Source organism: Sciurus carolinensis, chromosome 2 (genome assembly GCF_902686445.1).
Source record: "Sciurus carolinensis chromosome 2, mSciCar1.2, whole genome shotgun sequence".
In the NCBI taxonomy this organism is placed as follows: domain Eukaryota; kingdom Metazoa; phylum Chordata; class Mammalia; order Rodentia; family Sciuridae; genus Sciurus; species Sciurus carolinensis.
In genome coordinates, this window is record NC_062214.1 from 14353955 (window position 1) to 14377372 (window position 23418).

General features: G+C 42.9%; 1 protein-coding gene across 1 annotated transcript; it reads left to right on the top strand.

The window, feature by feature from the left end:
* Nucleotides 1–1817: 1817 nt before the first annotated feature.
* Tomm34 (translocase of outer mitochondrial membrane 34) lies at nt 1818–21312 on the top strand. Its single transcript, XM_047540201.1, has 7 exons — nt 1818–2212; nt 6228–6327; nt 7406–7558; nt 10659–10828; nt 14097–14244; nt 19994–20120; nt 20353–21312. Exons 1-7 carry the CDS (start codon nt 2086–2088, stop codon nt 20455–20457), a joined length of 930 nt encoding a protein of 309 aa, XP_047396157.1. The 5' UTR covers nt 1818–2085; the 3' UTR covers nt 20458–21312.
* Nucleotides 21313–23418: the final 2106 nt, after the last annotated feature.

Sequence of the window (23418 nt, forward strand, 5' to 3'; positions counted from 1 at the left end):
CCAGGGGTGCTCTACCCCTGAACTGCTATACTTCCAACTCTTTTTAGTTTGAGACAATCTCCCTAAATTTCCCAGCCTGTCCTCAAACTTGTGACCTTCCTGCCTTGACCTCTGAGTCGCTGGGATTACAGTGGAGGCTGACTTTTTGACCTTAAGATTTTCCACTCAGAGTTAACCATCGTATCAAAGCCACATTATGTATTCAGCTCTACTAGGGAAGGAATAGGTATGCTAACTATAGTCTTAGTGGACTAATATATACAGATGTTATTGGACAATTATTTATAGAATTTGTTTCATTTAAACACTTCTTCCCACGATTAACTGATAGTTTCTTTAAACAGTTACCTCTGCCTTCCTTGGTTGAGAGAATATTGGCAAGTAAAGATATGTTAGAATCAGGATGTCTTTCATTTGATCGAGCCAGGCTCAGCCAGTACTTTTGTATATTGATTCCAAACGACGAGGCCGTCCCAGTGTGATCGTGCACACCTGTGATTTCAGCTACTCAGGAGGCTGAGACAGAAGGCTCACAAACTCAAGGACAGCCTCAATAGCTTAGTGAGACCATGTTTTAAAATAAAAATGTTTTTAAAAATGACTGGGGATGTAGAGCACCTCTGGTTCAATCCCCAGTATACCAAAAAACAAAACAATCATGAGGCTGAAAACAATTTGGGGGATGAAAGTGTAAATATCATCATAATTTGTCAATTTACAGTTCTGAGTAATTTTCAACTCAGGTTGTCTTGCTGTTTAGGCTACTATTAACAAAATACCATAAATGAGAGGCATATAAATGACAAATTTATTTCTCACAGTTCTGGAGGCAGGAAACCCAAGATCAAAGCACCGGTTTGATGCAATATCTGCTCAGGGACCCCTTTCTGGCTCATAGATAGCTCCTTTTTTTTTGCTGTGTCCTCATATGGTAGAGGTGGCTAGGAGGCCTCTAAGACACTAATCCTATTCATGATGGCTATGCCTCCACAATCTAATTACCTTCCAAAGGTCCTAATACCTCCTAATACCGGCACCCTAGGGGTTAGAAAAGATTTTAATATGTAAGTTTTGCCAAGACACACACATGCTGGGTGCCAGACTCTTAGGTCTTAGACAAAGATTAAGAGGACCTATTCCTGCATTTAAAGACCTCGGTCTTTGAGGAAAACTACACTGGTAATCACTGACTGATAAATGACAAAGATAAACCTAAGGACCAGTGGAGAGCAGAGGAGGGGTATGGGGCAGGGTCAGGAATGGGAGGAGATGGTGTTTGAGTTGAAAATTCTAAGTTGATTCAGGATTAGATAGGAGATTAGTTTGGAAAGGATTTTCAGGAGAAGGGGATAACACAAGCAAAGGGAGGAGTCAAGAGAAAGACCTTAGTGTGTGCAGGTTGCAAAGGTTTTTTTTGTTTGTTTTGTTTTGTTTTAAATTGTAATACTGAGTAGGACAGCAAGGGACATCAGATGAAGCTGGAGGTATAAACTTAGTCACCTTCAGTGCCCGGTCTTCCTCCTTCAATCTGCACATTCATTTAGTAAATCAGTATCTCCAGTGTGTGAGGTGCCAGGTGCTTTCTAGCTTAGGCTTTTCGCTTTCTATCCCTCTGGAACAGCATTCCCTAAGTCTTCTCAGATCTCAACCTAATTACCCCCTCAGAAAGGCCTCCCCTTACCCCTCATCTAAAATAGCCTCCACGTGGTCACTTTGTATGACATTACCCTGTTTTGTTTTCCTTAACAGCACTAATCACATTATGAAATTAGCGTCTTCATTAGCTTGTGATTTAATTGCTTGCCGGGCCACTCCAGAACGTAAGCGCATGAGGGCAGGCATCGTCCTCACCAGACTCGTCCAGAGGACCCCAAACCCCAGCCATTCACGCATCAGGGACAGAGGTTCCGAACTGAGCATGCGCAGAGGACCGGGCGCTACGGGTCTCGGGTCGGCGAAGGCCGCGCCCCCTCGCGGCCGGGTTGGCTGCCGGACCCAAGTAGTCGCAGCCGGTGCTTCCGCCCGGACGCCGTGCCGCACGACTAGGGAAACCTAAGCGCCCGCGTTTGCCCGCTGCGCTCCGGGATGGCCCCCAAACTCCCCGACTCTGTGGAGGGGCTCCGCGCCGCCGGCAACCAGAGCTTCCGCAACGGCCAGTACGCCGAGGCCTCGGCGCTCTACTGCCGCGCGCTGCGGCTGCTGCAGGTGCGAGGTATGAACCCGCCCCCGTCTCTCCTCCAGGCCGGCTTCCCCGGTCCCCTCCGCCGCCCAGCCTCACTCTACCCAGGCTTTCTGCGGCTTGCTTTCTCCGCGCGGACCGGCCCTCCCGGCCCATCGCTTCCCTGCCCCTTCCCGACTTTGGCATCAGACGAGAAACTTCCTCGGCCCTTTCTTTCCGCCTGCTCTTTATCTGCCTTCTTGGTTCTCATCTGAAGTTATTCAGGCCTCATTCTGATCCCCGAGGATATAGCTGAACCCGCCTTTCCCACAGCTATTCATTTTTCAGTTAATATTTGTAAGCATGTTTTATACAAAACACGGATTATTGGGGTGTGTGGGGGGGGGTCTTAAACTAGTAAAGGAAAAAAAAAGACATGAAAAAATCTGGGCTGTGAATGAAACAGACCAAATCTGCCCCCTCCATCTGAAATTGGGAATGGCCTCCTCATGGTGAGAGCGGAGGTTGTGGAGGCTGCAGACCCGCACCCCAAGCTGACAGACACTAAAGATGATGTCAAAGGTAGGCTAACTAAATCTGTATGTGTATGGTTCCTGCCTTTTGTCACCTCCCTGCCTTTTTGCCTTTAAACATTCTGCCCTTTTTTCAGGACTTTCAAAGATAAAACCTTTGAAACAGTTAAGTTTCTTCTGTCTTCCTTCAGAGCTGGCTTTCAATAAAAACTATTTTCCTAACAGTTTGACTCCAAATATTTAAGAAGCATTGAGCTTTATAGCCCAGCCTCTTTTCTCCCTGGCATATTAGAGCTGCCCAGGAACATAAAGAACACATAAAGAAATGATCAATAGAGTTGACTGAGGTACTTCTTTAGACTGGAAGGTCAAGGACAACTTGGAAGAAGAGATAACTTGAGGTGATGTCTGAATAAGAAGCCCAGCACACAAATTTTAGGGTGCCAAGCATTCCTGGGGGAGGAAAACAGCCATTAGAAAGGCCCACAGAGAAAATAAATGAGGTGTATTTAGAGTTAAAGTTATAGTGAGCTTGTGGAGGGAATAAGAAAGACAGGAGGTAGGCAGAACCTTGTTGTATAGCTATTTTAATCCATAGGAGTTTGGGTTTCATTCCCTAATGGAAAGCTATTGGAGAGTTTTAAACAGGAGTAGCATATTCTTATCTGTTCTCCCAGCCTCCAGTTCATATCAACAGACCTTTGCCTAAAGCCACTTCTCCAAAATACCTTATCCAGGAGCTCCCATTGGTTTTGAGGAGAGCCTTGGATCAATTCTCTGTAAGTCACTTTTTAGTACCTGTTTCCCTTTGCCTGTCTTTCTCATTTTCTCGGCCAGCATTTATTGAATTATTTACTGTGCTAAACATTATAGACATTATCTAGTTTGTCTTCATTATGACCCTATGGATAAGACACCCATAGATGAGGAATCCAGAAGAATTAAATTGCCTACCCCAGGGTTACACAGAGAGGACATGCCAGAGCCAGGATTTGAATATGAATCTTTCTGATTGCTGAGTCCAAATTTTTTGTCTTTTTAGTCATTTACCTAGACTTCTCAAATTCCAGGGTTTTTTTTTTTTGTTGTTGTTGTTGAAACTTTTTGCAGTTTCAAGTTATTCAACCCCTCTTTTTTTTTTTTTTTTTTTTTTTCCTAGAAACCTCCTCTTTAGGCCCATTTCCTCATGTCAGCCTCACCTGAGGAAATTGCTAAGGTATCTGAGATACTGATATTTCTGCCTCCTCCCACCCGGTAATATCCTAGCTAGCCTAGAGTTCAGACTTAGCAGGTACTAGAGTTTGGTTCTGATCTTGCTACTGATATTCTAGGTAATTTGTGGACATTGTCTTGATTTTTCTGGTATTTTCTTGATCTTGAAAGGAGTGCAGGGAGCACCCAGATACAATGAACCCTTGCAGCAAATCTGTAAAGTGATATCTTCATGTGGTAGTTGAGCACACAAGATGCAGGGGGTCGAATGACTTGCGCAGGGTCACAGGCTGGATTGTAGATTCTTTTCAGCTGTGGGGGGTGAATGTTGGGGGAGAGGCTGAGCCACACAGACTCGGCAAGCTTTCTATCACTCATCTGCACTCCCAGCCCTGGATTTTAGGTCCTCATGCACTTTCCAGCACACCACTGCTGTTTCTGAGCAACTTGGGATGGATTACAGGTTTTGAGTGTTTGTACTTGTTCCTTAAGCACAAGGATGTATTTTACTTATCCCTTGTTGTAGTCAGCCTTTTCGTTGCTATGACTAAAAGATTTGACAAGAACAATTTAAAGAAAAAAGTTTATTTGGGGACTCATGATTTCAGAGGTCTCAGTCCATAAATGGCCTACCCCATTCCTCAGAGCCTGGAATGAGGTAGAACATCCTGGCAGAGCATGTGGCAGAGGAAGACAGCTGGGAATATAGTGCCAGGAAGCAGAAAGGGAGCTCTGCTCCCATAGACAAAGTACAAACCCCAAAGGCATGCTCCCAGGAACCCTCTCCAGCTACACCCTATCTACCTACAGTTACCATGCAATTAATCCCTATCAGGGGATTAATACATCAATTAGGTTAAGATACTTATAACCCAATCATTTCACCTTTAAACCTTCTTGCATTGTCTCACAATGAGCTTTTAGGGGATGCCATGTATCTAAACCATAATGTTCTCATATTTTCTGTCTCAGACCTGGCAAAATAAGAGGGGAAAAGTGGCTAGTAGCCAAGTTTGTTATTGTTGGTATTGAGTGAAAAATACCAAATACTAACATGGTAATGTGATATTTGGTGAAAGAAGTAAGTGTCAGGAGAAGAGGCAATAAAATGCCACCTAGGAAATGCTTTAATAGACATAAAATGATATTATATCTTACCTATGAAAACATAATAAAAGTAGGTAATGCTTGAAAATTTACATACCAGCTTCAGAAACAGGCCAGCCTCTGAGCTCTGGGGAAGCCGCACAGAGATAGGGTGAGGATTGGCAGAGCTTTAGTCACCTCAAAAATAAAAAGCTCAGAACCATAATTTGGCTGAACAGAGCAGTGGAAACGAGTATTTTATATGGTTTTCTGAATGTTTCAAAAATTTTAAAGGAGCCTGTTTTCTGTTCTGGATATATACCTAGAAGTGGAGTTACTGAGGCAACAATTATTTTTACTCTTTTTCTGGTTTGGGGTTTTTTTGTTGTTTAATTATGACCTATGCTAGTGGGTATGAAGTGGTGGAATATTATATTTAAAGATGTAAATCATTGTAGCCATAGCCTTCTGTATTCCTATGGGTAGGATTGCCTTTAGAGAAATGACTAGTAATTCTCCTCTCCGCTGATTAGCTTGAGTCCTCCCGATTGACTTCTCTGAAGTCCTGCATTCCCAACTCGGTTTTCACTTACCAGGCGAAGTCCTCTGACTTGAACTACTCTTTGACTTTCATGTTCCTACAACTCTCTCTCTCTCTTTTTTTTTTTCCTTTTTAGATATACATGACAGTAGAGTGTATTTTGTCATATGATACATATGTGGAGTATAACTTATTCTAATTATATCCCATTCTTGTGGTTGTACATGATGTGGAGTTTTACTGGTGGTGTATTCCCTACAACTCTTGGTTAGTCTACTTATTGGGCATTTCTTATATCGTTCTTTTCCTTTTTTTCCCCAGCTTCACTTGGGTTTACATGCTTTCTGTAATAAAGTTAAGACATACAGCCCCAAGTAGTTATAACTTAGATTTTTGTTGAGGCAGGAACCAACTGTTTCATATTTTTTTCACCTGGTATCAAGTTCAGTGCTAGAATGAGTGAAGGAGGTCATTATTTGGTCCCCTGTGAATGGCAGAAGACTCTGTGTCCCCACTGTTTTGTAAGAATGTCAAACATGCTGTTCCATCTGGCAGACAAGCCTGATCAGGTTATAGTCATCTCTGCCGCCCTTTCCCAAAGTCTAGAGAGCTCAGGTATGAAATGAGCCCCAGTGTCCAGAGAAATCCCTTTCCCAAACTGATGATTTTCTACCTATTCCTGCCTTCGCTTGGGCAGGTTCTTCAGACCCTGAAGAAGAAAGTGTTCTCTACTCCAACCGAGCAGCATGCCACTTAAAGGATGGAAACTGCACAGACTGCATCAAAGACTGCACTTCGTAAGTGGCCCAGGGTAACTTTGAGGGCTATGGAAGAGGAGGCTAGGTTTACCTGACTTATTTCTTCTTTGGAAGGATTCCTCCAGTCATACCTGTGACAGTTATTCGCAAGTGTTGCTAAGTGACACCAGGCCACTGAGAATGAGAGGCTCTGTCCTTGTGGCACCTGACTTGTGTCTTTGGAGTAAGCTTTGCTGCTTAAGAAGAAGTAGGGTAGATAGTTGGACGTAGGCCTTGAAGTCTTTGTGAGACTTGATATCCGGGGAGAGGTAGGGTTGCAGACTGGTGACTTGCTTGCTCGGGTGTTTTTCTGGGATAGGTATAGGTGAGAGGGAAAGAAAGAAGTAAAGATAGAATAGAGGTTAACAGATAGTTTATAAAAAACTAAGGAAAGAGAAGGCAGTGGGTCTCTGTCAGTGAACAGTTGTAGAGGATATTGAATAATTTTTCATTACCTCTTCTCTCCAGAGCAGTCTAATATTGCTTCATTTCATTATAGCTACAATAACACATAGCTAAATGTGTTCTCAGATCTGATATCCTGTGACATTGCCTTAGATTTGTGCAGGGACAGTAGGCAGGAGCAGGGAGGTGAGCTTACTCATGGGGTCTGTGGTAGGTTTCCTTCTTTGAGTTTTCAAACCACTCTCTGGTGTTTATCATTCTTCCCAGTCCAGAACTGAGTTGCAGAGAGTTGGAGAAATAAAGTGATTTGCCTAGGATCACATAGTGGCAGAGGAGGAATCCAGATACCATCCCAGCTGACTACAAAGTCTTTGGGTACTACTGCTAGGTCACAGTCTAAAAACATGGTAGCTCAGAAAACTACAAATCTTTGGTTCTTAATTTTGGGGGGATTGAATCTATGAAAATGAATATATATGTACACAAATTGTGAAATTTCTTCCCCTTCCTACTTGTGTCCAGCTTTAAAAGTTTTATTATGGTTAAGCATTTTTAGCAGTCTCTTGCCCAGAAACTTTCAGTATACTGAGTGCTGCAGATGACCCTGACTGAAAGATACTGCAGGAGCCCTGGTAACACATTAGGCAGATGATATTTTTGCCTCCTCTTCTAGAGCACTGGCCTTGGTTCCCTTCAGCATGAAGCCTCTACTGCGGCGAGCATCTGCCTATGAGGCCCTAGAGAAGTATCCTCTGGCCTATGTCGACTACAAGACTGTACTGCAAATTGATAACAGTGTGGCATCAGCCCTGGAAGGCATCAACAGGTGATTCAGATTCACTGTTTGACTTCTCCATGGGAATTTCCTGTCCTTAATTGACTTGGGCCATTGCTTTGGTTGTCTTCTCTACAGGGTCTCTTTGTCTAGTCTTAGAAATTTCCTAAGGAGCATTGGGTTAAAATGTGGAAGGAGAATCTGCTGTTATATGTACCAGGTATTTAAGGAGTCAGAATTATTGAGATTAACTGACTGGTTTTTGTCTAGATATGCAAGTTCATTCACACAGTAATATTTATTGAACTCTCTTTAAGGTATTGTGCCAGGTTCAGTAGGGAGAAGTAAAAAAAGAGATTTGAACCCCGTGTGTCTTCAGAGTTAACTCTAACTGGGAAAGTAAGCATATGCAAACAGGACTCAGCCTGTAAGGATATTGTTTGTGGATGTGGTTCACGCTGTTGTATTATGACCCCTCCGTGTAGCTCCTCAGGTGAAATTTCTTCCTGGTCTCCTGAGCTATGTTTGGTTTTTATCTCATTTGTATAACTGATTATGTTTCTCCTGTGTGGGCTGCTAGAAACCCAACACCAAACTATTAGCAAACCCTTGACTTCCTAGTACTTGTTTAGTGTTTCATTTCTTGCTTATTTTTATGAGCATCTTTTGTTTTCTGTTTTCCTTCTTTTAATTTCTATTCAACAAAATCTGTGAGATTTCACACTAGAACCTGGGCTGCTGGCTGTGACTTAACTCTTCCTGTTTTCCTAAAGCTCCTAGTCTCAGGAAGAGAACCAGTAATAGGCATATGGTAGGAGGTAGCACGGAGGATTCTCGGGACAGAAAGGAGGCCTCTAACCAACTAGGAGGAGGAGGGAAGCCAGAAAGGGCTTTTCAGGGGAGGTGAGCGAAGACTAACAGAAGAGATCTGGACTAGGGAGGGGATCATCAAGGCAAGAGGGCAGTGTGTGCAAGGGTGAGCGAGCTTGACATATTATACAGGAATTATAAAAAGTGCATTCCACATGGTGCTGTAGGTGGAAAATTAATCATGGGATGAATTGGTGAGGCCAGGTCACATACAGCCTGGTGTTCAGGGACTTGGACTTAATCTTGAGCTAGTGAGGCACCGTAAGAAGGTTTTTAACCATGGAGCAACATGAGCAGATTTGTGTTTTATAGAAAAGCTTATTGTTGCATGATGACATGAAAGAACTAATTAGGAGGGAAGCATGCAGCAGTCCAGGGGAGAAGGTGGAGATGGTAGAGAGAGAATGGTGGCACAATTCAGGGGACACTAAGGATGTCAACAGTCTCAGCAGGTGGAAGTAGTGAGAAGGGAAGGTTGTTGGCATGTTGCAGTGGAGGTAGCTGTGATGTAAGAAAGGCTGTTTACATGGGTTTGGAGCAAAGGAGAAAAGTAGGCAAGACAGAGATTCGAGGGTGATCAACACAGTGGTTGAGACTATGGGAGAAAAGAACACCACAGGAAGTATGTAGTGGGAAGAGGATGGAACTTTGAGAAACTCCAGCATTTGGGGACTCACAGAAGAGAAGTGGAGGAAAATGTGGAACATTTAGTTGTCACATGTGAAAGAGTATTTCAAGGAGGAATTGAGATGTCATTAATGTCAGGTATTCCAAGGAACTTAAGTAAACTAGAGGTCTAGTGACTAGCGATACTGATGGATGCAATTCAGTGCATCAGAAGCCAGATGGCAGTGAGTTCAGAAAGTGACTGTGAGGGGCTGGGGTCGTAGCTTAGTGGTAGAATGCTTGGGAGGCACTGGGTTCGATTCTCGGCACCATATAAATAAATAAAATAATGGTATTGTGTCCATCTACAACTAAAACAAAAAAAAATAAAAAAATAAAAAAGAGGCAGGGGAGTGTAGCTGGGATGGTAGATGGATAGGAGGGTTTTATTTAGTAAACAAAGAATTAAAGGAACCTAAATGCAGATAGAGTCAGTAGAGAGAAACAATGCAGATAAAGAAGAGGGAGATGCTGCCTGAGGCAGGAGATGGGATCCATCCCAGATGGAAGGATAGTCATTGTTGTCTCCTCTATTGTGACAGGAGAGAGAGAGAGGAAGGATTGAGTCCCTACGCAGTAGGTTTATATTTGGGGTATGAGAAAGCTTGCTTTGAAAAAAGAGAAAGGTTAGGAAACAGGCTTAAGAGATTTGAAATAGCTAAGTTAACCAGGAAAACAGCTTTGTGACCTCATTGGAGATCATTAATTTGTAGTAATATCAGTCTGTGGTTTTCACTCTTGTAACATAGGAACAGGGTTGTAGGAGCAGAAGTATATGACTATTCAGCACATACTTTTTTTTTTTTTTTTTTTTTTTGCGGTGCTAGGGATTGAACCCAGGGCCTTGTGCTTGCAAGGCAAGCACTCTACCAACTGAGCTATCTCCCCAGCCCAGCACATACTTATGAGACCTTGGTGGGTGTCAGGTGATGTGCTAGGTGCAAGAGATCAGTTAACAAAATGGACATGGTCACAGTTAAGCATGAGTAGCATGTTAAGCTGAGAGCTAAAGAATAAGTAGGACTTAGCTGGACCTAGAAGGTGGGAATAGAAAATGGGAGAAATTGTTTCAGATAAAGGAAAAAACATGTAAATACAAGGATCAGGATAGAATGTGGTGCACGATAAAAGTGGAAAGAGTGCCATGTTAAATAGGGAAATGGGAACTCTGAGGGACTATAAGGATGGAGAATGAATTAAGATTTGCATTTTAAAAAAATCTCTGAGCATTAATCAAATGGCAGGTGCTTTCATGCCTCTACTAAATTCATTGAGAAAATATAAAACAACACAGAATCCTTTCTTGGGGAATGTGTAATGTTTTGGGGGCGGAGCTTAAGCATCCTCAATAAGCTGCAGATCACCACTTTAACGTTATGTATGGCCAAGCTCAAGGGAAGGAGTGTCACAATAACTGATCTGAGAAGGCGTCTGTGAGTGCCAGACTCCTGTTCCTCTATGGCATTGTGTTGGAGGATATAAACAGATGGTTCAGACCAGGGAGAGGATGATAATTGGCTCTTCTGAAAGGGCCTGCCTCCCTTGGGTGTATGAATGGAGGACTATCTAATTGGACTGGCTGTAAAGCTCCCTGCAATCCTGCCTTCCCTTCCAGAATGACCAGAGCTCTCATGGACTCACTTGGGCCTGAGTGGCGCCTGAAGCTGCCCTCTATCCCTGTGGTGCCTGTCTCAGCCCAGAAGAGGTGGAAATCCTTGCCTTCAGGAAACAACAAAGATTCAACCAAAAGCAAATCCAAAGAAACCACAACTACAAAGAACAAAGGTGAGCTGTGACCCCTTTCTACCCAGAGAGTCTTAGAACCTTTCTTTAGAGTAGTTGTATAAAAATTGGCCTTGTTTCTCTGAGTTATAAAAAATAGTCTTGTAAACAAAGTGTAAAAACAAAATGAAAAAGTCTCAACTTCTTAAAGATCATGTTATGAGTTGTGCCATGAGGTGGCAGCGCTCACAGTTGTGTGGATGAAACTGGAGCAAGCCAGGCACCATCCTGGCACGTGGGCATGTAGAATTAGCTCCCATTCCTCTGGCAGCATTGAGATGTGTCACTTAGGATGTTTTTGATTGCAAGAATAGAACAGTAAAAGAAGTTTATTGGCTTATATAGCTGAAGAGTTCAGGAGAGGTTTACTTCAGCAATTCACTACTCCCCTGACCCCCAGTACTAGGTTTGAACCCAGGGCTGCTTTACCCCTGAATTACATCCACAGTCCTTTTTATTTTTTAATTTTGAGATAGGGTTTTACTGAGTTTCTGAGGCTGACTTCAAACTTGGAATCCTCCTGCCTCAGCCTCCCAAGTCACTGGGATTATAGGCATGTGCTGCCATGCATGGCCATTACCAGACTCTTGACTTCAATTCTCAGTACTTCTGTTTGCTATTTTCTCTGTTGTGTGTCTTTACTCTCTTCTCTGTTGTGTGTTGTGAGCTTTGTCTTCAGACAGGCTCCCCTCCTAGTGGTAAAGTAGCTATACCAGTTCCTATCTTTCAGCCATACACCATGCCTCATGACCCAGAAGAAAGTAAGTCCCCTCTGCCCATAGTTCATTAGTGAAAGAGAACATTTTCCCCAGAATCCCTAGGTCAGGTATTCTCTCTCCTTTGTTCTAATAATAGGCTAAAGGATGAAATTTCTGTGACTAGCTCAACCATAGGCTGTGTCACTTCCATAACTAGAGTGTTATGCTTCCTTGGAACATGCACTGTATGAATCCTGGAGAAGGAGGAGTAAAAGAAGAGAGATCAAAGCTAGGCAGCCACAAACAGGAGACTTTCCACAGGAAAGCTCTTAGAGTAATCCAAAGGAATTATCCCAGCCTAGCAAACTAGGGTTTAAGGCTAGGGAGGTGCCAAAAGGAACAGGGCTGGAGCCCGGTCATGTGACCTATAGTTATTAGGGGAGAGCAGAAATTATTCCTCTTTCCAGGCCATGGGTAGCATTTATTCTGGTTTGTGGTAAGTGTTCCCCACTCTTCTATGGAATAAAAATGTAGGGTGCTATTAACTAGATGAATTCAGAGCATCTACCATTTATTTTGTGTTAAGCAGTATGACACAAGATAGGGGCAGCCATGGTTCTCAGGAAGTTCTTGGTATAATGAGGACCTGAGACACTTAAGCAGAGCATTTAAAAATACAAGTAGGAGGAATGAGTGCCTTAGAGTCTTTAGTGTTCAGGAAGTTTGTCTTAGGAACTAGCTTAAGTGTGCTTGCTGAAATTGGGGAAAGGCTCACAGAGGAGATGTTGATGGAGGTGATGGTTTGAACTGGACCTGGAAAAGTGAGGTGCGATTATCAGGTTGGAAGGGAGCAGAATTCATGGCAGAGACAGTGGAGGGAGTTGGAGAGTAAAAGTGCACGAGGTGAACAGTGGGAATGAGTTATGACTGAAGTGAGTGGTGTGTTGCAGGGCCAGGTATACCTGGAGCCATGCGTATGTTGCAGCCCACTGGTTTACTTCTAGAGAAACATGCACATGTGCACAAGGAGACACAGGAATGATCACAGCAGAATGTTTGTAATAGTAAAAACAAAACTGGAAACACCTCACATCTCTGCAGATAAGAGAATGGACAAATCAGTTGTGGTATTGTAGCATTGAAAATGAATGGACTTCAGTGTCATTCATCAACACAGATTAATCTCAGCAATATAACACTGCGAGGGAAACAAGAAAACCAAATCTTAGAATACATAGATTTATGAAGTTCAAAACCAAAGTAAACAACAAATCGTTTATGAGTACTATTGTATATAAATTATATTTTAAAAATATGAAAATGAAGAACAGAATGGAATAGTTTCCTTCAGAAGTGGGTTGAGTTGGGGAGGGGCTTATAGGACCTTAAGGGTCCTGATAGTGTTCTGTTTCTTAAGCAGGGGGATGAGTTCCAGTGTTGGTTTTAATCCTATAATCTTGCCCTTGTTATAAATATGGTGTTTTTTAAAGATAGTTTAAAAAAATTTTTTTTTGGTTTTATCTTATATGTTTATTTTTATGCAGTGCTAAGGATTGAACCCAGTGCCTCACACTTGCAAGGCAAGAGCTCTGCCACTGAGCTATGGCCCCAGCCCAGAGTTAGTTTTTAAAGATTAAAGAAGCCAGTGATGTAGAACAGAGGCTGGAACAATCTATTAGAGCCAAGCAGTGAAGGGGCTTGACCACCAACATGAGCAGCTTTGGGTTTTAACTTTGTTCTCGCCTCTTGAAGGTTGGAACAGAACTGAATGTGTCAGGTGAGGGGGGACACTCACAGGTCAGAGCAAAACAGGAAGTACGGGGTCTTCTGTACTTTTCTGAAAGTCCAGAATTACAGCCTTTTTGCAGTACTGGGGATTGAAGCTAGGGGCACTCTACCTCTGAACTACATCACCAGCCCTTTTTTTGAAATTTTCAAAACAGATTCTTGCTAAGTTGCTGAGATTGGCCTTGAACTTTATAGCTTTTCTCCACTAGATGCTTTTTTATTAATACTTATTCTCCTACTTTAAGTTTATAGGGTTCTCTGTATTTTCTCTTGTATTTTCAGATCTCAGTAGTCCTTTGTAGAACAGGTGTTGCCCAAGTGTGTTGGTGAGGAAATTGAAATCCAAAAGTTCAGTAAGTCACACAAGATATTTCAAGTACCAAGTGGCAGCACCAAGACTAGAACCTGGGTTGGTTTTTATCATGTAAATATTATTATGTGTAGGCTGGGGATATAGCTCAGTTGGTAGAGTGCTGACCTTGTATGCACAAGGCCTTGAGTTCAATCCCCAGCACCCAAAAAAATATATCTATGTATAATTACGTGTATGTATCAATGTGTTTTTCACAGGCTTCTTCAACCTTTTCTAAATGAAAAACTTTAATTTCCCAGAAGCCATTAATTGAGGGAAACCATTAATTGGGAAGGAGGATTTGCAATGGTATAGGCATTCTCTGGGGGAGAGAGGATTATATTCAGCTTTGAAGAGATGATACTGAAGAGATCTCACTGATCTCATTTAGCACCTGCTCTATGGTTTTTTCCTCTTCTGAATTTGTATCTAGTGCCTTCTGCTGGGGATGTGGAGAGAGCCAGAGTTCTGAAGGAAGAAGGCAATGAGCTTGTAAAGAAGGGCAACCATAAGAAAGCTATTGAGAAGTACAGTGAAAGCCTCTTGTTTAGTAACCTGGAATCTACCACATACAGCAACAGGTATCTTCTACACAGCTGCTGGCCTGGGGGATTTCAGAACATTGGATGATTTGTTCCATAGTCTTCTCTCCAACTGTGGTAGGTTCTTCAGTCCCTAGCATTTAGTCATATGTTGCAACTCAAAACATGTTCATACCATTTATAGGCACTATGACCTAGGCATTGCCAGTGGTATTTGCCCTCTTATGGGGGTAAGGAACTAAGGGATGCCAAAAAGTAGCCTGGGTTTTGTTAGACCTTTCCTCCCAATTTTTTTTTTTCTTTTTTCAGTATTGGGGATCGAACCCAGGGTCTTGTGCACACAAGGCAAGCACTCTACCAACTGAGCTATCTCCCCAGCCCTCCCCCAAATTTTTATTAATCACCCCAAGTAAGCATACAGTAAGTAAAAGCTGTGTGCTTACTATGTATATAAACAATCTCAAAATGAGTTTTTGCCTCTTTACCCTCTTCTTGCTCCCTTACCCCATGATTTCTCTAAGACACTACTGTTAAAAATACTGGCAGTTTCTGTCAGAGTACTGGCCCAGAGCCCAGGGAGTGGAATAATGGTTGTCTGGCCTGGAAACAGGAGGGACACAGTCTAGCCTGAGAGATTGGACCTGTGGGCTGAAGGCCCTTTGCCAGGAGCTGCTGTCAGTGACCACTGGTAGTGAGGGCCTTGGAATCCTCTTATTGTGTGGGGCTCACTGCTCTGCAGCAGTGCTTGGAGGTATGGGTGGTAGGAGGTCTTCCTGTTTTAAAGTTGAGAAAACCAAGGCTCAGAGAAGGAAGGGCTTTGCTTAAGCTCGTGCAGCCCATAAATAGTGATGCCAGAATTGGAGTCTGGCTTCAGTGAGATCTGTTAATATTCTGTCAAAAACTTGACAGCCATCAAGAACAATATCTGATCCAAATATTTCTTATAAAATGTTACAAATCTGTTTCTCCTTCCTACCAACATGTACTTATCACTCTGCAGTTCACTTAATCTGATGTAGGTTTACTATTCCTTATTCAAAAACTCTTGGGATAAAATGTGTTTTAGATTTTAGTAAGGTAATACAGTCCATATACTGAATTATGTAAAACCCAGCAGGGTATGGGGGGGCTAACTGAAATTATTAGTTTTTCTTCAGTGAAATATGAAAATTCCTTACTCACATGGGGTAGCTTAACTAAATAGTCTCATGTCAGTTCAGGTCTGGTTTTGCTGCCAAAAGAGTTGAAAAGACAAAGTAATTTTGAACCCTCTGGTTTTACTGATTGGATTAGGGGTGCCTCAATTTTTCAGGCTAACTTCAAAAGGAAGCCTACAGCCCATATTTGTGGGCAGTATCTAGGACAGTCCTTTGTTTTGCTTACTGTTTTTGTTTGTTTGTTTGGTACTGGGAATTGAACCCAGGGGTGTGCTACCACTGAACTACATCCCCACCTCTTTATTTTTTGAGACTGGGTCTTGCCTTGCTAAGTTGCCTTGGCTGCCCTTGAACTTACAATCCTTCTGCCTCAGCCTCCCAAGTTACTGGGATTACAGGCACGCACCCCTCAATCTGGCTTAAATACTGTTCTTTAGGCAAATGTATCTGTGCCACACTGTTTTAATTACTCTTGCTTTACAACATCTTGTAGAGCTGGTCTTTGCCCCGTCATTCTCAATCGAAGCATCTCTGCTGTTCTCCCATACCTGTTCTTTCAGCTAAGCCTTAGGATCGTATTGACAGATTCTGAAAACTTTGGTTGAACAACTTTTGGTTTTGACTGCGTTGAATTTATAAACTTAATTTAGAGGAATAATTACAAAACTGAATTTTCATCCATTGTAACTGAAATGATACCCACATCCTGGATGCAGTTGTAATGGCCCACTCTTGCATATGCATCTGGTGGAACAGTGCCTAGTCCTTAGCTTACCCTTTGTGCTAATGAGACTTGAAGGCATATCATCACTTGGTACCCAGCATCTGCGACTTGCCAGATATGGAGTGACCCTTCCATAAGATAATCATTTAGCACTCAAAACAATAGTTCTTCTAGTTATGTCATAGTCTCATTTTACCCAAACTGGCTGGGAAAAATGAATTAATGAACACGATACATGGCAGCACAAGTCACTTGATTTTTTTGCAGTGTTGGGGATAGAACCCAGGACTTTGTGCATATGCTAGCCACATCCTAGCCCCAAGCCAGGTCTTTCTGACTCCAAACTTATGTTCCTTTTTACTCATATTATCCTGCAGACTCCTCTGTAATTCAAACCCTTCTAACTGGATACACAAATCATTCCACTTTCCAAAAATTAAAGGTGTTTTATAGGCCAAAGTCACTTTTATCATCTTAAATACAATTTTTGGAGGTCATATTCAACTATATTCATTTAATATTTATATTCTGAAGTCACTGTATAGTGTATAATGCTTTTATACTATGGTTGTTCTACTTTTCAAAACCTTGGCTAATTCTTTAAATTGCCAGAGCCCATTGGGAGAAAAGTTTAGTTTCCCTAGAATTCTCTGTGTTCAAAGTTTAAATCAGGAACTACTATTCTAAAACTTAATGATTTACAACAACATATTTCATTTGCTGTAATTTGTGAGGAATTGAGAACAGTCGTTCTCATTCTGGGTCTTTCATTCAGGGTCAGCTGGGGCTGTAATCATTACATGTGTGTCACCCACTGGAAGGACATACATGGCTAGGGGATAGAATCTACAGCAAGTGCCAAGCATAGTAGTGCACGCCTGTAGTCTCAGCAACTCCCGGCTGAGGCAGGAGGATCAAAGACAGCCTCAGCAACTTAGCAGACCCTAAGCAACTTAGTGATACCCTGTCTCAAAATAAAAAAGGGCTAGGATGTGGCTTGTCGCTAAAAAAAAAAAAAAAAAAAAAAAAAAAAAAAAAAAAATTACTAGAGTAAGCTGGCACTTTTTCCCTTTCTCGTGGAAGCCTTTCCCTGTTCCCTGACTTGGGCTTCCTCATACCTTGGTGGCCTCAGACTAGTTAGCTTCTGATGTAGCAGCTCAAGTCTCCACGAGTAAGTGTGTTCAGAGACCTTTATGATTTAACCTTGAAAGTCACATCATGTCCCTTTCTCTCCACTCCTCTTGATCAGAGCAGTCACAGAACCTGCCTGAATTCAAGGGGAGAGAACACAGCCACAAACATACCCACCTCTCAATAAGAGTGTCAGTGAATTAGTACCTATCTGTATTTGTTTTTATTTTATTTAGTACCAGGGTTTGAATCCAGGGGCACTCTACCACCACTGAGCCACATCCCCTGCGTGTTTTTTTTTTTTGTTCTAATTCGTTATACATGACAGTAGAATGCATTTTGATACATCATACATAAATGGAGTATAACTTCTAAAATCAGACAAGATAGGCATATTCAGGGTGGTATGGCCATTGACATAAATGGAGTATAACTTCTCATTCACCTGGATGTACATGTGTAGAGTTACACAGGTCATGTAATCTCATAAGGTAGTAATGTCTGATGTATTCTTCTATCATTTGTACCCCCCTGTCCACTCCTCGCTGTCTAGTCCATAATACCTCTCTTCTTCCCCTCACCATTTGAATTAGCATCTGCATATCAGAAAAAACATTCAGCCTTTGGATCTTTGGGGTTGACTTAGTTCACTTAGCATAATGTTTCCATTTACCAGCAAATGCCATAATTTCATTCATCATCTTTCAATGTCATAATCCATTGTGTATATATACTACAGTTTCTTTATCCATTCATCTGTTGAAACCCAGCCTGTTTATTTTTAGACAGTGTTTTACTAAGTTGCTTAGGACCTTGCTAAGCTGCTGAGGCTAACTTTGAACTTGAGATATGGCTGCCTCAGCCTCCTAAGCCACTGGGATTATTGGCATGCACCACAACACCTGGCTTACGCCTGTCTTTAAATTGCTACAGGAAGGTTTTTCTTTGATTTTAAAAATTCCATGAAATCACCAAAATACTAATTTTTTTCCTATTGGGGGAGGGGTAGTTCAGTTTGTTTTTGGTTTTTGCAAGTGCAGGGATGGAACCCAGAGCCTTGCACGCGCCGGTCAAGCACCCTGCTACACACTCAGCCAAGGTTTTCTCTTCGTTCCTCTTTTTTAATTCATGATGGTGATTCTCGAGTTTGTCAGGGAAAAAAATAGGAAAAACAACATTGGAGAATTTAGTGTATTTAGTGAGGAAAAGAGGGATTGATTATTGAATAAATGGTGTTGGGTTGGCTGGGTAAAAATTAAATATAAGCCTGAATCCTACCTTACTTTTTATTTTAAAATGAATTCTAAGTAGATCACAGTTTCAAAGGTAAAAATGAAACCACTTAGTTATAGAAGAATATATAGGTTAATTAACTTACAAGAGGAAAGGTATCCTAAGTGGGGAGAAAAAAACCATGAATGTTAAGGAAAAGTTGGATAAATTTGAATTCATACTTTTTTAAAAATATTATGTATGGCTGTTTTAGTTTTATTTTGTATAAAGCAGCAAAATTTGAAAAGTGAGTTACTGTTTTCTTCCATATTGGCATAAATTGAAGTTTAGACCCAGGTTTATCACAGTTTTAGAAAAATAGGCTGTCAGTAACTGTTCTTAAGTGTGCATCTTTTTCAGAGAGCATTTTGGCAATAACATTCAAAATTTAAAATGCCCATATCTTGAGCCAGCAGCCCTTCCCACAAGGGTGTTCTTTGTAGCATCATGTATTTACAGCTAGAAACAATGAAAATACCTAACAATAAGCCAGGTGCTGTGGCACACACCTGTATTCCAACTGACTCGAGAGACCGAGTCAGGAGGATCACCAGTTCTAGGCCTCAGCACAACTTAGCAAGGCCCAAAGCCACCTAGCGAGACCCTGTCTCAAAATTTAAAAATTCTAAAAGGGGTGGGGGGCTGCAGATGTAGCTCAGTGGTAAAGTGCCCCTGGATTCAGTCCTCAGTACCAAAAAGAAAAAAGAAAATGCCTGTTGATAGGGAATTGGTAAATTATGCTAGCCCCAACCAAGTGACTGCTCGGCACCCCACTGCAGACTGGGAGGTGGCACGGATGGACTGACACAACAAGCTGCAGGAATCCAGTGGTTGTGCATTTAGTGACTGTCTTTGGAAAAAAGGCCAAGACTTGAGTGATTAAAGTACACGTGTGCTCTTTTCCCCATAGATGCAGAATATTGTTTTATGGGTATACATGATTATTTTTTCCCAACATTATAAAAATTTTCAAAATATAGAAAAGTTTGAAAGCATAGTCCGTTGAACACACCTGCCGTCCATATCCTACAGTATTGTTATATTTGCTTTATTAGCCATCTGTATTCATGATCTTACATTCACTCCTTACATGTCAGCTTGCTTATTGATTAGTATTTATGTGTTTGTTTTTTCAAACAGTATTTCTAATCCCTCAAGGGGAAGGCTTCAGGATGACTTTTCTTTGCTTAAAAGAACCTGATTCCGGAGAGTGGAGTAAACAAAATAACAGAACCAGATCTGGAGTCTGGAGTTGTTCAAATTCACCTTGTTTGAACGCTGGGTCTGGCCCTCAATAGCAGTACACCCTGGGCGAGTCCCTTCAGCCCTCTGAGCCAGCTGTAAAAGCTTCGTCGTTTTTTTATCTGTAGAAAGGGGGTAGAGTTGACGCTGTGAAGTGATCAGCAGAGTAGGTGTTCAGTGATCCAGAGGTCACTCCGCACTCGCTTCCAGCTTGCAGGGCCCACAGAAGTGACTGACCCTCTGCAATCGTCCTCTCTCTCAGAGCACTCTGTCATCTGGCCCTGAATCAGGACAAGGAGGCAGTGAAGGACTGCACAGAAGCCCTCAAGCTGGATGGCAAGAACGTGAAGGCGTTGTACAGACGGGCTCAAGCCTACAAGGCCCTCAAGGTAAAAGGTCCCACCTAGAGGTGCCACCATAGCTGCAGAGGTCTATGCCAGTGCTCCTTCAGGTACAGGTTGGGTAAGCTGTTTCCTGTCACATTTCTTCTCCTAGGCCCAGGATAGCTCAGGGCAGGTGGAGGCTGGGTTTTTAAAACACTGCTGCCTCAGCAGCTGTCCCATACATTTGAATATCACCTCATCCAGGTTCCTTTCCCATACTTTTCTTCTTCCCCATTAGGACTATAAATCCAGCCTTGCAGACATCAGCAGCCTCCTACAAATCGAGCCCAGGAATGGCCCTGCACAGAAGTTACGGCAGGAGGTTAACCAGAAACTGAAATAAAACCTTAAAGGGCAGCAGGAACCTCTCTCTGACCTTCCCAGAGAAGCCAGGGGCCTCCTCCCTTGCATCCACCCCTGAACCCAGCATGCCCCACAGGGAACACTGAGATGCCCCCCTCAGCCCCTCTGGACAGCAGTGGCCTCCACCTTTGAAAGGCTTTGCTTGTTCAAGTTAAGCCAGCTTAGTCAAGCAGACATTGTTTTACCAAAAAGGCCCTTGTGTGAAGCTGGAGCCCTGTTCCCACCCTCCTGCCTCACATAGCTAGCATATCAGACAAGCAGGTCCTCAACAGTAAAGCACTTGGCTTTGTCCCTGCCCCAAGTGTGCTGCAGACTGAGTGCTGGCCTTTGTAGCTGCATCAGACCCCACCTCTCTGCAGTCAGCTGAACTGAGCTCAGATAAGCTAAAATCCCTGGCCACCTACACCCGAAGTGGCCTGTCGAGCTGGTTCTCCAGGGCTGCAATCTCCCCAAGGGTGCAGCTGCTGTCCCCACCCTGTCCTGGACACAGTTTTCTGTGTCAGCCCTAGTGCCTTTTTTCCAGGCCGCCCTCTGGTGAGAAGGCAGAGCTCTGATCCTTGGATGGCTCTGTCCTTGACTCTGTGCTGCTGCCCTCTGCATGGAGGTACCTAAGCTATTTCAAGAGCCCAGTGGTTATGGCCACACCTCCTGGGATGGGGAGAGGGGCCTCCCTGAGGTCAGTGTGCTTCCATTCTGGGCAATTTGTCCCCCCCTCATCCTCCCACAGTGGTGGCCCCTCCAGCTTCTTAGTTCTTTGTAATATGTTGAAGTTAATTTGAACTGACTGATTTTGTTGAACTGTGTTAAAACTATTGCATTAAAGGCTTTCTTCTATATAAAAGTCATACTTTTAATGATGCCTTTTCAGCTTTGCGCCTGGAACTTTATAGCAGTAACAGTAGAAGCTAATGCTTCTTGTGCTTCTGTCTATTTGTTGAACAAATTTACTCAGATGTCTGCTTAATCCAGGTGCTACTAACAGTGCTGGGGAGGCAACAAAGAATAAATAGACACAGTCCCTGCTGTAGGGCTGACATCCAGTGGGAAGGCAAGAAGTTAATCAGATAATCACCCAAAGATAAAGCCACAGCCTGCAGAGCATCATGAAGTCATCAGCATCTACCTGGCTCCACTGAGAAAAGGGCCCCTGAGGGCGTAAAGCTTGAGGTTAACTGGTACAGAGGGGAGGTGAAAGCAGTGTGGAGAGACAGAACAGCCTGAGGAAAAGCCCTAGTTGGGAGCACTTGGAGAGGAGGCAAAAGGGCTAAAAAAATACCGTTCAGGTTCACAAAACATGGCATGGAGTAAGTCTGGAGAACTTTAGAATTTGTCCAGAACTAATGGCTGCCTCCCCTTCCTGGGTCGTGTCCTAATGGTTTCACTTTAATGAAGTACAAGTTTTATGAATTTGAACTGGCTCATGCTTCTTATCACATGAGCTGTGGAGAAGACAGGAACAATGCTTAAGGATGAGTCTTTTGCTATCTGATAGTCAGACCTCTAGGCTCAAGTGCATGGCAGGAGTCAGACACACCCTGTGGGCACCTTGTGTGGTCAGGGGACCGTGTCAGAGTGGGAGCCACACCCCTATTGTTGCCTCTTTTGGACTCCACTGATTTGAGACAGCTATAGGGGCAACACCCATCGCAACCCACATGGAGGTCTAGAAAGAAGGCACATCTGGACTCTGTGGAAGCAGGCGGCCAGGCCTTGGCTTTCACAGATAAAGCCTTTTTGGGGGGTAAATTTCAAATAAACACTAAGACAATATTGTGATAAGCTTCCTCATCACCCATGTTTGAAAGGTATAACCATCCATCTCCTGAAAGGCTATGAAGATCAAAATTTCTGCGTGTCATAAGTTAACATTTCTAGAAAAAGGACACACAAGCTATCAGTGTGATTGTTTGAATAGCCATAAATGAATTCTACCCCCTATCCCAAGAGAAGGGCTTCACATGGGGATGACAGGGTCTCCTGCCAATTCCCCTGTGGGAGCCAGATTGTGCAAGGTCTCAGGTTTTGTCCTTCCTGTAACAATGGGAAGCTACTGAAGGTCTTTCACAGGATAAGAGGCAAGATGCTCATTCTGAGGCAGGCTTTCCAATTGTGTGGCAGAGGTCATATTGGAGAAGGGCTATTGCAGATGTAGTGAAGCCATTGAGAGGCTACTACTGTAAGAGTCCATCCAAGTTTGGACTAGGGTGGTGGTAGTGGATTTAGAAGTAGAAAGATTTGAGACTAGGGGGTAAAAATTAATAGACTTTATGGGAGATCAGGAGGGAAAGTGAAGTGGAAGAGGGGGTGGGGAAGCCCTCTGATTTTGGCTTTTGCAGTAGAATGAGGGTGGGGCCATCTGTGGAAACAGACCACTGGAAGAGAACCAGAGAACTCGGGGAGGGGCACATCAAGGCATGAGCTTGGTTTTAGAAGTTGGAAGTGTTAATGATACACCAAGATGGCTGGGGATGTGGTTTAGTGGTAGAGTGCTTGCTTAGAATGTACAAGGCCCTGGGTTTGAGCCTCAGCACACACACAAAAAAGTTATGTCAGGTAGCATGAGACCCAATGCCTAGGAGTGGACTAGTCATCCTAAAGCAGGTGCAAATTGAAGATATGATTGTAAATCACATACCAAGGAGGAGAGAAGGCGCCTCTGCCTGAAGAAGTGCCGGGATTCAGCATTTGAAGAGAAGATGAAATCACAGAAAGAAACTTGAAAGTTTGAAATAGCATTTGAGAGTCAGGTATAGTGGCACGTGTCTATAGTCTGAGCTCTGCAAGAGGCAGAAGCAGAAGGATCACAGGCTTAAAGCCAGTGTGGGTAGTTTAGAGAGGTCTCATCTCCAAAAAAAAAGACCATTTGTGGAGAACAGCGAGACAGGAGTTAAAGCAGACCATCAGTACAACCTTGAAGACTCAGTTGGATTTATTGCTGGGG